This window comes from Gossypium raimondii, chromosome 1 (assembly GCF_025698545.1).
Source record: "Gossypium raimondii isolate GPD5lz chromosome 1, ASM2569854v1, whole genome shotgun sequence".
Classification (NCBI taxonomy): domain Eukaryota; kingdom Viridiplantae; phylum Streptophyta; class Magnoliopsida; order Malvales; family Malvaceae; genus Gossypium; species Gossypium raimondii.
Window position 1 is genome coordinate 43,042,270 of NC_068565.1, and position 16,403 is coordinate 43,058,672.

The 16,403-nt window shown below is 36.5% G+C and overlaps 1 protein-coding gene across 1 annotated transcript; it reads right to left on the minus strand.

Annotated features, from left to right (window-relative positions):
• Positions 1–6,308: 6,308 nt before the first annotated feature.
• On the minus strand, positions 6,309–10,274 carry LOC105785912 (beta-galactosidase 13). Its single transcript, XM_012612110.2, is given in 15 exon segments — positions 6,309–6,917; positions 7,001–7,248; positions 7,344–7,451; positions 7,540–7,759; positions 7,838–8,013; positions 8,100–8,267; positions 8,368–8,486; positions 8,567–8,651; positions 8,747–8,852; positions 8,960–9,054; positions 9,147–9,166; positions 9,169–9,382; positions 9,471–9,537; positions 9,620–9,828; positions 9,923–10,274. Coding segments are annotated over 15 exon segments (2,529 nt in total). The 5' UTR covers positions 10,157–10,274; the 3' UTR covers positions 6,309–6,457.
• Between the last annotated feature and the right edge of the window lie 6,129 nt (positions 10,275–16,403).

A 16,403-nucleotide genomic window follows, 5' to 3' on the forward strand; every position in this document is an offset into this window, starting at 1 on the left:
CTTTTTATGATTAACCTTTCATGCAATAAACCTTAAGTCCTTTATATCTCTGGATTGGACACAAGTTATGGAATAGTCACACTTGCATAGTCCATTCCATGTTCCTTGATATCTTAAGTAGACTATGAAATACAAATAAGTATGACATCTCATATGAGCTTATTTGAGCATGGCCATGCATTTCTAGTCTCACTCAATCAAGTGGTCTAATATATTACTCCCATTATGTAGGAGGGACTTATCTTATATCGATCAACCATATCCCTCTACACAGATCATGGTATATCCAACATCAACCTTTATAGAACAACCAGTTACGGTGTACGTTTGACTGTATCAAAATATACAACTCATGATGTTGGGATTATGATGATCTCAAGTCTGAGGATCATATACATATTAATCACTATGAGTAATGTTGTGACAATTACATAATAATCCAAGAAACATACTCATAACGGATCAGTCCAATATGTTGTTCTCTAACACACATATTCATGCATCGATTTTGACATTCCATATCAATGGCAACTCTTTATCATCAATCAACTACATGTTAGTCTTAATGCATTATTGTTGTCCTAGCCAACAATAATGCTTGACTAAGGATTTGTTAAGAATAATCATATTATTCTCAGCACATTATTATAAAACAATTTATTTATACACACAGAAAAGAAACTTAAATAATAATGGTAACGCCTTATATTAATAAACATGATAAATCAAGTATGTTATTACAACCATCTCATGATTGATCTTTGGGCATACTCTAACAGGTTCAATCGTCTTGGAAACGGAGGTTGAATTTTGGGTAATGGAGGTTTCGTTCAGACCTGTTTATCGTTCTCATACTTTTCCTGGGCAGAATCTTGATCAAGATTCCAGCCAGGATTTGGTTCTAGTTCTTTTCCACTTCACAACGTCACTCCATTTGCGTGTTATCTTGCGTTAGGTTCTATTTGTAACGACATCTTTCCCTATGAGTTGATTTTCTCAATTGACGTGGTCAATTCTTTTATAGATGCCTTTGTTTTCTATTGAAAATCCTCTATTTTCTTTTGAAAATCAATAGTTTGTCGTTGTATTTGCTGTTGGACATCAAGCACATTAACTGCTATTTACCATGGTTTCTAGGGAGGTACCTGAATCTTGCGTTTGTTGTGGAAATTGGTTTTGGTATGGCTGGTTATAATGCAGGATTTCCCCATCACTGAAGTTATGATAGTCTTTCCATCCTGGGTTATATGTACTTGCGTAAAGGTCATATCGCCTTTGAGGCGGTCCATGAAAGTTCCCCACAGCATCCAAATGGGCCATAGTATCATCACATAAACCAGGGCATGCATCATTTGTATGTTCAGGTATTGCACAAATTTCGTATAGTCGGGCTGGTCCTATTTTTACTGTAAAAAGAGAATTCATGATATTAGTAAGTTTTTTGACTTTATCTTCTAAAGTTGAAGTACTTAGCTAGTGAACTCTTCTAGTAGGTTTAGGATTGGCTTAAAATTGCTGAGTATTTGCAGCCATTGTAGATATCAAGTACCTTGCCTATTAGGGGGTCATGTTGACCAATGGCCCTCCACTGGCAGCATCTATCATGTTCATTTCCATGGGCTTCAAGCCCTCATAAAAGTATTGAAGAAGAGATTGTTCTATTATCCCAGGTTGTGATGGTCCATATATGATCAAATACTATCCATAAAAGGTCGCTCTTTCTGCTGTGGAAGCAAATGACGAGGAAGATGAGGCGACCAAAAATCTCAATTCGATACTGGGAGGTTTCGAAGACAAGATGAGTCGTGGGCTGATGTTTGTAGACATCACTGTGGCGAGTAGAAGATTGAATGCGCTTGTTGACACAGGTGCGTCAGATTTATTCATGTCGAGATAGACTGCTCGTGATCTCGAGCTCAAAATAGAGAAGGAATCAGATTAGATCAAGACTGTAAATTCAAAAACTGTTGAGATAGAGGGAGTGGCCAAAGGAGTTGAGATCCAACTTGGTGAATGGACTGGTAAAGACACCATTAAGGTAATACCACTTGATGGCTTTGAGTTTGTGGTTAGATTAAGCTTTCTTGATCGGATTAACGTAAACATTTTTTTCTTTTGGCAATTATATGGTGATATCGGGCCCAAACCATCGATGTATTGTACAAATGAAAATGAAAGAAGGTATGAAAGAAAAAATTATCGGTGATCCAATTTACCAAAGGAGTCCGTAGAGATGAAGCTTCCTACATAGCCACATTGAAGGCCGAAGAAGTATTTAAGCTCATTGGTGAGGTTCCAAAAGAAGTGAGCCAATTATTGTAGTCATTCAGAGATGTGATGCCTACCAAGTTGCTCAAAGAATTACCACCAAAGAGAGAGGTGGATCACATAATTGAGTTAGTGCCCAATTCGAAGCCGTTAGTGAGGGTCGCATACAGTATGTCCCGCCAAAATTAGAAGAACTGCGAAAACAATTAAAGGAGTTATTAGTTACGAGATTCATTAGACCATCTAAATCTCTATTCGATGCGCTAGTCTAGATTGGAAAAAGCAAAATTTGGGATATTTTCGATTGGGAACCACCAACCAAGGTGATAGAATTGAGATCTTTCCTTGGGTTGGTGAACTATTACCGACGCTTCATTGAAGGCTACTCTAAAATCATAGCACCCTTGACAAACTTGTTGAAGAAGGGTAAGGTGTGAAATTTGGATCCCCAATTTGAGAAGGCCTTTAATCAAGTGAAACAAGTAATGATGAGGGAGCCCATACTTACTTTACCGTATTATTCAAAATCGTACGAAGTATGCACGAATGCATCGGGCTATCCAATTAGGGGGTACTGATGCAAGATGAACATCTAGTTACTTTTAAAAGTCGAAAACTTAATAAGACAGAGCGACGATACACAGTCCAAGAGAAAGAGATGACTACTGTGGTATATTGCTTGCACACATGGAGACATTATTTGTTGGGATCCAGGTTCATGGTCTTTACTGATAATGTTGCAAACAATTATTTTCTAATCTAGAAAAAGTTGTGTCCCAAATAGGTTCGTTGGAAAAATTTCCTAACAGAATTTGATTTTACTATGGAGTATAAATCGAGGAGTGTCAACACTGTGGCTGATGCACTTAACTGAAATATGAAGCTTGCAGTAATCAGCCAACCTGATGGTTCCTTATTGGAGCAAATTCGAGAGGGATTGTCCCAAGATCCCATAGCCAAAAACTTGATCGAGCTTGCCAAAGAGGGGAAAATGAGGAGATTTTGGTTTGAGGAGGAGTTGCTATACACTCATGGGCACCTTCTTTATGTAACTCATTATGGGAAATTGTGCAAGTAAGTCATAAAGGAGTGTCATGACTCAAGATGGGTTGGTCATCTAGAGATGCATCGCACTTTGGCCCTTTTGGAGGATCGTTACTATTGGTCTCACATAAGTGAAGATGTTGAGACCTATGTAAAAACTTGTTTAATATGCCAACAAGTTAGGTTTGAGTTGAAGACTCCAGCTGGTTTGCTACAACCCTTTCCCATTCCAGAACAACCATGGGAGAGTGTATCTATGGACTTTATTCTTGGTTTGCCTAAGTCTAATGGTTTTGCGAGTATTCTTGTTGTGGTGTATAGGTTTTCCAAGCATGGAACGTTCATTCCAGCAACCAAGAAGTGCCCTGCTGAGGAGGTAGCTCGTTTGTTTCTTAGACATGTAGTGAAGTATTGGGGAGTGCCACAATCTATTATTAGTGATCAATAACGGTGGTTCATAGACCGGATCTGGACAGAGCTATTCAAGTCAATGGGTTCAGACTTGAACTTTTCAACTAGTATGCATCCGCAAACCGAATGAGTGAATGCATTATTAGAGACATCTCTTAGACAATATGTGAGTGCCATACAAAGGGACTAACCAAAGTTGTTGGACGTAGCCCAATTCTCATACAACTTGCAACGAATCAAAGTCCATTCGAGCTAGTGACGGGGCATCAACCACTCACACCTAATGCTGTTGTGACCTATTATACAGGACCGAATCTAGCAACTTATCAATTTGCAAAGGATTGACAAGAGAAAAATGACTTAGCCAAAGCTTTTCTACATAAAGTGGGTAAGTACAACAAGAAGTGGGCAGATCAAAATTGAAGGGATGTGCAATTTTAGGTTGGTGATTCAGTCCTTGCTAAACTACACTTGATTTTGCAACATAATGGCTTGCACAAAGGGCTTGTGCATCGGTATGAGGGACATTTCTGAGTCTTGAAGAGAGTAGGCAAGGTGGCCTACAAGCTGGAGTTGCTGAAAAAGCTCAAAGTCCACCTAATGTTTTATGTGAGTATGCTTAAGCCATTCTATGAGGATCAAGAGGATCTAAATCAAGGCAAGTCAGAACGAACACCAATGGGGGTGAAGGTCTCCTACGATCACAAAGTTGAAAGTATCGAGGTAGACCGTGTGATTAGACGAAAGTACTATAGGCTGAGGCATGAGTACTTTGTGTGATGGAAGGGACTTCCCAATATTGAAGCAAGTTGGGAACCTATCGGGGCCTTATGGCAGTTTCAAGGTAAGATAGACCAGTTCCATGTGGAGGACACGACGAGGGCGTCACTAGAATAGATGGGGAGAATGTCATGGGTTGCGCATGGGAGCATGTAACCATGGCACAATCATATGATCCATCATGATCAAGGGAGGTTATTGGCCCAATCAAACTGGCCCGTTGCTTGGGAAGAATGAAGGCTCATCTACAAAGTATGACCAAGTCAAAGATATGCAATCTTATAGATAACTTGTAAGTTTAAAAGATATAATAAATGTAATTTGATAGCTTTTAATCCTAGCCATTGATGTATTTTAATTCATACCGTTGATTTTAGGGAGGCTCAACTATAAATAGAGGTCTCTCCCCCTTATTGTAAATAATTCATTGAGTAATAAAATTCTTGAGAGCATTCTCTCAAAACTCTCTTTTGTGTTCTTAGCTTTTCTGTCGCTTTGTTCTTATATTTCAAATTCGTTCATCTTTGTTCTTCTTTGGTGCCTTAGAAGAATTCTGTTTGATTTTCAATTATTGGGAGTTAGGTTAACTTAGGTGTTTTTTGAGGAAGAAAACCCTTAAGGCTGCATGGATTGTAAGGTAAAAATCTAAGTCCATGACACTAGTGCCTTACTACTAGCTACAAAAGTGTTTATTTGATCTAGCTATGTTTTGGATTGAGGGTGAATACAATTGTGTATACTATGCTAGTGTGATTTATGAATATGGACTTTACAGCTATGGTAAAAAAGTGGTTTAGCCCAATAAATCTAAATTTTAAATTTGTATATGATCGTAAATATGAATTTATATGTGAATACGACTTTAAATATGTTCTAGACCAGACAAATATGGTGTACATGCTAAAGTTATACTTAATCTCCTTAAAAGTAAATTATGAGTATGGGCATTGCCACTAGGGCAGCCCAATGAAATTGAAACTAAAATAGAATATGCTTACAAATTTATAGTGATGTGGATTATTCAAGAATCGAAGTCGATTTGCTTTATAAAAAGAAGATATCAATGAACTACTATGAAATGGTTTCACGGGATTTAGCCAATTGTCTTGATCGTGTGATATCATTGAGAAATAGGAATCCATGTTATCAAAAGATTTCCTGCGATTATTTCTAGTATGGAATGAGTCAATCATCTACTTTGGTATCTTATTGACCAAAAATGGTGATATTGTTCCTCCATTGATCAAGAATTTCAGTTTTTGAGAAGTATTATGATCATCCAATAAGAAAGGTTTCAATTTTTTCAAATGAACGATTTGAAGACCTATTGATTCTAACAATTGATTGCAATGTTGATCATTCTGACCTTTCAATTCATAGATGTGGATCTCAGACCTATGAATGGAAATATTCCCGAAACTCACAAAGAAAAAAGGAAGTGAGTTAGAAATTTGACTACATTTTTAACACTGCTAATAAGGTGGATATTTATAATTTACATTTTAGAGAGGTTAAAGTACCCTAATAACAAGATACAAGAAAATAATTTTTAGTTTTAAGGAACAATAATGTTTACAGATAGTTTTACTTATTAAAATTTATAAATTTTAAATACTCCTATTATATACTCTTAATCATTTTAATTTTAAAATTTTTTTAATGTGAACTGAGTTGACACTTGTGGTATCAAACTCGGTCCAGCATCTTATAGTATAGATACTTATATTTCTTAATTTAATTAAAAAATAACCAATGCAGATGTTTTTTTGCTTAAATGGAAGACAAGAAAAAGAAAAAGGGGCAAGTTATTGTAATTCTGGAATTCGCAGATCTTCATTTAATATTTAAGAAATACAAATAAATAGTTCAAGCACTCCTCCATGCACCGTCTTAGCTCAATTAAAAAAAATAAAATGTGAAGTTTAACCCAAGCTGTGTCGAAGCACGCATTTGTTTAGGCACATTTGACTTGGACGGCCAAAGTCTTCCTGAGATGGGTACATGCGCCATTTTGGTCACTGAAGTGAATGCTATCTAGGGGGATTTGGCAGCTGGGCTTCCCCAAGCAATACTTCTCAACAACTTGCTTGGATTCTGGCGCTGTGCAATTTCCAATAAAGTAGGCTCCGCAAGCGCCAAATGGATCACCATAGCTGGCAAACTCCACTGCCACGATTTGCTTCTTGCCTGGACATATTAATTCAGCCCTTGGTTTCAAATCATTCACTTTGGGTTGGAGAGTACCATTTTTGGTTTCGAACAATCTCGGGGATGGTGGGTGAATTTCACTCACAGCACTGCAGATTGTATCCCTGTTCACTGTTACTATATGGACATCTTTAGGATTGCCTTCTTCTTCCTCAAGGAGGACAATCAGGTTCTTTGGCTTCAAGTATGCCCGTGGGATGTGGTACCTGCATTACATGAATTTTAGCTTCTTTCTAGTTTATAATTTATATCGGTTAAAAGACTGTTTCAGCGTTTATAGTGTACATACTCGGATTGTGTTGGCTTCTTAAGAGGACTAAGGTAATTGTTCCAATATCGGCCAATGCTTCTACCATTGATCCAAACCATACCCTTCCCCATACCAGTCATAACAATGGCAACTGGGTTGTCCCCTTCTGGTGCATCAAAATATCCCTTGTACCATGTTAATGGTCCTCCTTGGTCTGGCTTTGTCCACTGAACAGACTTTGAGCCTTCTTCAGTAAACAATTTCTTCTTTTCTCCATCAATTCCAACCTGAAAGGGGATTCCAAATTACGTTTAAGAAGCCATCTCCACCACTAAACTATTACTTGAGATTTATTACAGAAAGTGACAAGTCCAGTGGGTACCTGATGGCCCCAACCATTTTGTGATATGTCGAGTGTTCCAGTGTTCAAACCAAGGATGGTGATAGAACGAGGCCCAGCAAACCTTTTCTCCATGTAGGCTCCGCTATCCTGGATTAGCAAACAAAATCACATGTTAATTGATTTTATAAATTTCATTTTAAGCGTAACAAAGTGCTTTAAGTTGCAGAAGCCTTACAGGGAGTCCCACTAAGTAGCCTAAGAGAGCAATATGGTTTTCCCCTTCCTTCAAGCTTACAGCTCTCTGGAAAACAAAGCTCTTCTCAACTTTGCTCCCATGTGCAGAACCGGCGTATTCACCATTTACATAGGCATGGATTCCATGGCCAAGACTTGCAACCCGTAAAACTGGGCTGACATTTTTCTTCATTGGTAAATCACGTCGACCCAACTTAAGGCTGCAGGCAGAAACTCATAGTTCAATATCCTATGTGTAACAGGTGAAAATCAAGGTGTTCATTTAAGTTTCAACTCACCTAGTTGTGTACCAAGCATAGTCGGTTGTATCTTTGGTCAAATGAAAAAGCTCCCTTGGCACGTCAAACTTAAATCCAAGTCCGACAGGAGGGACTTCCCTGTACATCTCCCAGTTAAAGTTCTTGTTTGCAATTTCTGATCTTACAAAGTTTCTTGAGTTATGTTGAGTTGTGACCTGAGTTAAAAAATCAATGGTAAGTTAATTCACAGGTTGTAAAACACAATGGGGCAGCTTATGTGAGCTTGTAGAATTGGAGATACCAGTTGAGTGTTGAAAACCACGGTCTTGCAATCAGGGAGGACGCTAATGGAACGAGCCGGCAGGCGAATGTCCTGGCCCCTGAAATTCACATGTTGTGCCAGACGAGTGTTATTGTTGGCCAAGAAAGCCGCACAAGCTGAAGTTCCAGGTTGTTGCCAGACTATAGCCTGCAATATCGCAATACATTAACTTAATTCCCTAGTAGACTAACCAATATCTATTTACCCAAAATCCAATTCGATTACTCCGTATAGTTGCATTGCTTACCTGTTGATCTGGACCCAACTTTAGAGTAGTAGGAACCCCCCAAAATAGAGCCCTTTTGCACAAACTCAAGGCCCTGTGGACGTCCTTAAGATGACCCCACTTTGGTTCCCTTTGAAGACCTAAAGCATTAAAATGTGAAAGTTAGCTGCATACACAACTTCAATCCATAGATCATCAGATAACATGTTCTTAATCCTACCAAATTCATCAAGAGGGGCTTCGTCATAGTAACGAGTTGTTGTAAATGAGGCACTTGTCCTGCCAAAATTGGTGCCACCATAGTACTGCAGACACAAAAAGAACAGTGAGCTTTGTCTAAAAAGAGTGTCATTTAGCTAAGAAATGAACCCAGAGAAGACAGCCAATTATCTTCCTATACCATATAGTAGTTGACCATGCTTCCATTTTTGGAGAAGAATCGAGCAACTGAGTATGCCAAATCTTCAGCTGACCTTTGGGATGGTGGATCACCGAATACTCTATACCTGAATCGTTAAAAAACCCATTGAAACAGCCACAAAATTAGCCTATATATACACCAACATATTCGAATCTTCTTTAACATCTTCATATAAACTGCACCACTACTTACTGTGCAGTCCAGTTCTCAGTCCACAATGCCGGCTTGTTGCGCTTATTTGGACCATAGAAAGTATCTCCACAGTGCCTTCCATTGCATGTATTGATCTGAAGAACCAAGTATATTACATTTCTCACTTTGTTATGCCATAATAAACACGTTTTCCATCTCATTTTTTTTTTATCAATTATAAACTTACAACGGGATCTGGGGCATCCTCTGCTTGCACATGATCCATGGGACATTGGCATTCAAGCTAAGGGCCAGTTTTCCAGCCCATTGAACATAACTATCCCCTTTTTCCCTGAATGCTCGTTGAATAGTGTTGTATTCATTCTCGATCTGTGCTAAAATAATAGGTCCTCCTTGTGGAGCAAACAACTTCTCTTGCTTCAGTTTGTCAACAATCATGGTCACAAACCTTTTCATGTGTTTCTATACAAGTTAAAAGTTTGGTTCAGATTTGAAGCCTTGCATCATATTTTGTGTATAACTTTGATGTATTTATCCCTCAGAACATTACCTTGAAAGGTTCATTATCGGATCGGAAAATGATGTCGGGGACCTCTCTTAACCAATATGGTAATCCTCTGATAGTTTCAGTGCGAAAAAGTCAATATGGTGGACTCGTATCAATTTTAAAGAAGAATTTGAGAAAGTTTAAATGGTTACCCGTGATTCCATTCAGCCTGGATAAAGGGGCCAACCCTAACGACTGCATACAACTTATGCTCATGAATCAACTTGATGAACTTCACCAAGTCAAATTCTCCTTCAAAGTTGTACTGTCCCTCAACTGGTTCGTGTCCATTCCAGAAAACATACGTCTCAATCGTATTGATGCCTCCCTGCTTAGCTTTTTTAATCAGGTCCGGCCACATCTGCAAAATCCCAGTAGTTGTAAATAATCTAAATCCATCCATCCATCCATCAACCAAACTATATTATACAGAGAGAAAAGCAAAAGATGCATACATCTGGGGTGCTACGTGGGTAATGGATAGCTCCCGAAAAGAGAAGCTCTCGTTTGCCATTGATGATCAAGGACCTTGCGTCATATGTCACGCCCTGAGCCTTCTGACCTCCTACCTTACCTTCTTCGTCCCCTTCCTCGGTATCCTTCTGAATCTCTTCGACATTTGCATTGCTATAAGCAATCAACAACGTCGACAAAAAGAATATCATGAGTAAACGCCGAGGTTCTACCATTGTTATATATACCAGTAGAAGAACCTTTTATTCTTTGGGGTTGGAGCGGCGTTGCTACTATAAGTAACGAAAGGAGCCTCACTTTTACGGGGAGCCTCTTTAGCTTGGCAAAGAGGAGAAGCTCGAAGAACAACGTAGCATAAAGTCAATTATTTATAGTGTTGGGATTACTATTTTTAACCATCGAATGTTTGCTGGTTTTACTATTTTTTGTTGAGAAAATTTGCTATCTTTGGAAGAAATTGAATTTTGGCTGTCACAGATTATCTAATCTTGTGGTGAAATGTTTGTTAAATTAATATTTTTTATAATGATGAATCTCATATGTTATTATAATATCTATTAATATAATCTCATAAATATTTGTATTATTATATTTATATTTAAGATTTGTGTCATGCAACTTTTAAAAATTAAAAATCTCATATGGCATGTTTCTTTTTTTGGTCATGCAACTTGTTCTAAATTCCTTATTACACAATATTTATTTTAAACTCATTTATATATTATTACTTTATAAATTACCTGTTTTCATTTTTTATATATTATTTATTCCAAACTTATACATATATTACCTATTTATATATATATATATAATTTATTTATTGATTTGTATATTGTTGATTTCAAATTTTTTCTCTTATTATTCATTTTCAAATTCATTCTTTTTAAATTTGTTTACATTTTACTTTGCCTTATATTTTTATTTTATTTTATACTCTTTGTTTTAAATTTATTGGTCTTTGATTATTGATGCTAGTATTTAAATAATTGTCATTATGTGTTTTATAAATTGTTTATTTGTATTTTCATATTGTCGTTTTTATCAAAGTTTTACGCATCCTTTTAAACTTTAATGCATGAGACAAGCTTAGTTTTAGGGTTAAAATGTCGTATCCTAACTTAATGGATGTGACATCTTATTACTTCGGGACAAGGAGGTCTTAACATCAAATTCGATTTATTCGGGTTTTTAAATAGGATTGTATTTTAAAATCTTTTCAAATTTTCGACATTAGGACGTTAATTAATCAATTAGGTACTAATTTTTGGGCGTTCTGAGGTGCTAATCCTTCCTCGTATGCGTAATCGACTCGAGCCCGTTTCTCGAATTTTGTAAACCAAAATCATTATTTTAATAAATCAAAATATTTTATTAAAATGATTAATCTCAAGGTGACCCGAACACACCTCAAAAAAAGATTGGTGGCGACTCCATTTCGTTTTAAAAGTTGACCCCATTTTTCAAAATAAAAATAGTTTCGACAACTTGATGACTCCATTGGGGACTGTTGACACCAATTTTTTTGGATGGAAACGGGGTCGACTCGGGTTTTGAAAAATAAAATCGATTGTGGGAGTCGCCACCAATCCTTTTTGATAAGGTGTGATCGGGTCACCTTGAAAAGTGGTTGTTTTTAATAAACGATTTGATTTTATTAAAACAACGAGTTTCGTCTACGAAATTCAGAAAAATGGGTTTGGGAGTCGGTTACGTACGAGGAAGGATTAGCACCCTCGTAACGCCCAAAATTGGTACCTAGTTGATTAGTTAAAGTCTTAATGTCGAAAATTGAAAGCTTTGAAGAATTTTAAAAATACGATCCTTGTATTAAAATGCTGAAAATTTTGGGAAAACGGGAGGCATATTCCACGTTAATTGAGAAAGAAAGCATCATATGCAGTAAGTTAGGACACAATGTCTCGAATTCCCGATACGTAAAAATGCTTGTTTAAAAGATATTTTCGAAATCTGGCTATTTACTCGTTCTTTAGTTAAAAATTTAAAAAGATGATTTATCTTGTGGTGAAATGTTTGTTAAATTAATATTTTTTATAATGATGATTATAATCTCATATGTTTTTATAATATCTATTAATATAATCTCATAAATATTTGTATTATTATATTTATATTTAAGATTTGTGTCATGCAACTTTTAAAAATTAAAATCTCATATGGCATGTTTTTTTTGTTTGTGTCATGCAACTTGTTCTAAATTCCTTATTACACAATATTTATTTTAAATTCATTTATATATTATTACTTTATATGTTACCTATTTTCATTTTTATATATTATTTATTCTAAACTTATACATATATTACCTATTTATATATATATATATAATTTATTTATTGATTTGTATATTGTTGATTTCAAATTTCTTTTTCTCTTATTATTAATTTTCAAATTCATTATTTTTAAATTCGTTTACATTTTATTTTGCCTTATTTCTTTTATTTTATACTCTTTGTTTTAAATTCATTGGTATTTGATTATTGATTCTAGTATTTAAATAATTGTCATTATGTGTTTTATAAATTGTTTATTTGTATTTTCATATTGCCGTTTTTTAATCAAAGTTTTTACGCATCGTTTTAATATTGCTTTAATTTTCTCTAATTTTTAAAAAGAAAACTTTTAAAAATAAGGCAGTATTCGGTACTTTGGAGCTTTGAGAAAATCGTGCCCTAACTTACTGGGTTTCGATTTTTTTTATCCAAATAACCGAATATCCTTTTTAAACTTTAATGCATGAGACAAGCTTAGTTTCGAGGGTTAAAATGTCGTATCCTAACTTACTGGATGTGACATCTTATTACTTCGGGACAATGAGGTCTTAACATCAAATTCGATTTATTCAGGTTTTTAAAAAGGATCGTATTTTAAAATCTTTTCAAATTTTTGACATTAGGACGTTAATTAATCAATTAGGTACCAATTTTTGGGCGTTACGAGAGTGCTAATCCTTCCTCGTGCGTAACTGACTCTCGAGCCCGTTTTCTCGAATTTTGTAGACCAAAATCATTATTTTAATAAATCAAAATATTTTATTAAAATGATTAATCTCAAGGTGACCCGATCACACCTCAAAAAAAGATTGGTGGCGACTCCATTTTCGTTTTAAAAGTCGACCCCATTTTTCAAAATAAAAATGGTTTAGACAACTTGGCGACTCCACTGGGGACCATAAGAGAGTCAAGCCGTAAATTGATTAATTTTTGTCTTTTTTGTCGAAAGTTGAAATTTTGGTTTTTAACATATGATCCTCTCATTGCATTTCATCTGTTTTGAGTTATAGTTTTCATCATGTTTTGTATTTTAAATTTTTATATCTCCACACATTGCATTGCATGACCGTTGGTCACACCCTTTTAAGTGGGAGTGAGAAGCTGCTCCTTCATGAGGCTTTCACCTCCGTGCAGGATAGTGGATTGCTTCCGGGATATATCCGTACCTATGTCTTCGTGATATTTTCATCTCTGTGCAGCCATAGGGAAATGTATTCCCCTGAATTGAACTCGGTCCATATGAGCCTATAATGGGTGAGGATCAAGGAATCTGCTGGTTCAGGTACCCTTGCGTTAGAACCAAACCGTATATAGAGAGCCCTAAGAACCTACCCTAGTGGTCACCCAGATAGGTGTTCTATTCTGTTGTTTATTTCTTTTGTACTGGCGTATTTTGTTTTGTTTATGATTGCTTTGCATTTTCATCATAGAAAAGAGGTGTTGATTCAAATTTGATTGCTAAATAGAAAATCTTGTCATGGAAAATGAATTTCTTGATAAAGTGGAATATAATGCGATTGTCCGAATAAAGTCTGATTAAACACAACGAGAGAAGGCTGGAAGTTCGTGGAGGAATATACGAATATGCTTCGCTGCTTGAGGATTCAAACTGACAAAGATTATTCGAGAGCTGTCACGTCTCAAAGAAACTAAAGAGCATTGCGGGGTGAGTAATGGGTCGTGGCTCGGGTCAAACAAAAAGGAGATAGTAGAGACAGATTTTGGAAAATTCGCAAGATTTGATCCTAGCATCTGGATATGAAGAAAAATATCGATGTCTTCACCTGGAATATGAGGGCAAAGCGGCATATGTAATCCGTTTTATGTAAAGAAATTTGTTTTCTAGAAAATTTATTCTAATGGAATTGAATTCAGAATTAATGCCTCTCTTTATTTTTACATTCATTCCATGCATCTGCATTACATTGCATCATATGCATTAGATATTCATAAAAAGGACCCTAATTAGGTAAAATTATTTCAGTTAACCTGGGGACCAAAAAAAAAGTCTATCGACTAAGCATCGTTACAGTACTCGCGTAAGAACAAAAGTAATGGACCAAAGATTGGAAAGGTTAGAACATATTCAAAGAGAAATGCAAGACCAGTTGCAAATGCAAATGCAGGAGCAATTGACCAAAATTCAGCAAGATATGAGGGACCAGATGTTAGAGTCTTAAAAGAATATGATGGATCAATTGACCCAATTGTTAACCGGGGGCTAGAAAAAGGGAAAAGCCATATGGTCAATTCTGGACATGATAATGACGAACCTCTGGGTTTCACCCCGATAAATGCTCAGACACAACCCGGGGTGTACCCATGAGGACCATCTGTTACGATCAGGCCTCAACAATATCAGGTCGGTACCTCTGTACCAATAAACTACCTGATATGTTCAGTTTCTAATCCGGGGAATAATCCAACTAATCTTGTTGTCCCTGATCTCGATGAGGTGGTAGAAATGGAAAAGGCAAAGGTAGATCTGCTGAAACAACTTAAGAACCGATACAGATGGCTGGAAGAGAAATTTAAAGCAATGGAAAATGCTGACTACCATTATGGGGTTGACGCTAAAGACTTGAGCCTGGTCCCAGATCTAGTACTCTCGCCAAAGTTCAAAACTCCAGAGTTTGAAAAGTACAATGGGACTAGTTGTCCTGAAGCTCACATCACGATGTTCTGTCGAAGGATGACAGGATATGTTAATAATGACCAGTTATTAATACATTGCTTCCAAGACAGTCTGATCGGGTCAGCAGCAAAATGGTACAACCAATTGAGCAGTGCTAAAATTAATTCATGGAAAGACTTAGCACAAGCTTTTATGAAGCAGTATAATCATGTAACAAACATGACACCCGGCAGAATTACTTTACAGAATATGAAAAAGAAGCAAAGTGAGAGCTTCAGACAATATGCCCAAAGATGAAGAGAGGTGGCAACACAAGTTCAGCTACCACTTTTGGAGAAAGAAATGGCGATGCTTTTCATTAATACTCTGAAAGCTCCGTTCATCAACCACATGTTGGGAAGTGCTACCATAAGCTTTTCAGATATGGTAATGTCCGGCGAGATAATCGAAAACGAGATACGGAGTGGGAAGATAGACGCAGGAAAAAGTGCCAAACGGTCAACCCCGAGAAACAGGGAAAATAAAGTGAATAACTTGAGCACCAGGCATTCCAAATCAGTCACTGTAGGTCAATCGAGGACCATAACCACTAGCTATCAAGGCAGGAATCCAACTCGAGACCAAATACAGAAAGGCTCCAGTTCACATCCATCCCAATGACATATAATGAGCTGTATCAGAATCTTTTTTATGTGCATGTGCTGTCTCCGTCCTACTCAGAACCTATGCAACCTCCATTCCCAAAATGGTATAACAAGAATGCCCAATGCAAGTACCACGTGGGAATAATGGGTCACTCAATCGAAAACTGCACTACATTTAAAAAGTTGGTCGAAAGGTTCATTAAAATGGGAATTGCGAAGTTTGACGTTTCATCAGAACCTAATCACTTTGATGAGGCAGTAAATGCGATAATTGAAGGAGGAGGCAAGAAAGTTGTGACTCCTTGAAGAAGTCAAAAGCCTAGAGGGAATATCAGAGAATCTGAACATTAATGATGTATCCGAAGAGGGAACCGGGGAATAAAGTTTCCAAGCCTTTTCATACTTGGGAGTGTTTTGAACAATGGGACTGTGGAAGAGATCCTTGTATTCTTAGAGATAATCTAGAGTAATATTCAAAACACACTTGTTGCTTTAAAGCATAGAGGCAATAAGAATCCTTTTGTGAAATAGGCTTGTGTCAAAATCTTTATTTCAATAAAATGCATCTTTTTGAGCAAACATTCTTTCATTCTTTTCATTTATAGATTCTTTTGTTCTTTGGACTCTCTTTTAAATATTATTTTATTCTTCTTTCATACAAATAATTGTCCTTAGATTTATTTATTCTTTGGAATCCGCCTTTGTACCTACAATAGGTCTTCAGATATCAACAACATGAGCGATGTTGCTACTGACTCAGAATCTCTTTTTGAGTAAGATATGTGTCTAGGAGGATCTCTGGACTTTGAATATTACTGAAATTGTAACCTATCTCTTTATTTGTTAAGGATGGTAGAACAAGATGAAAAAACAGATCCTACCTTACAAAAGT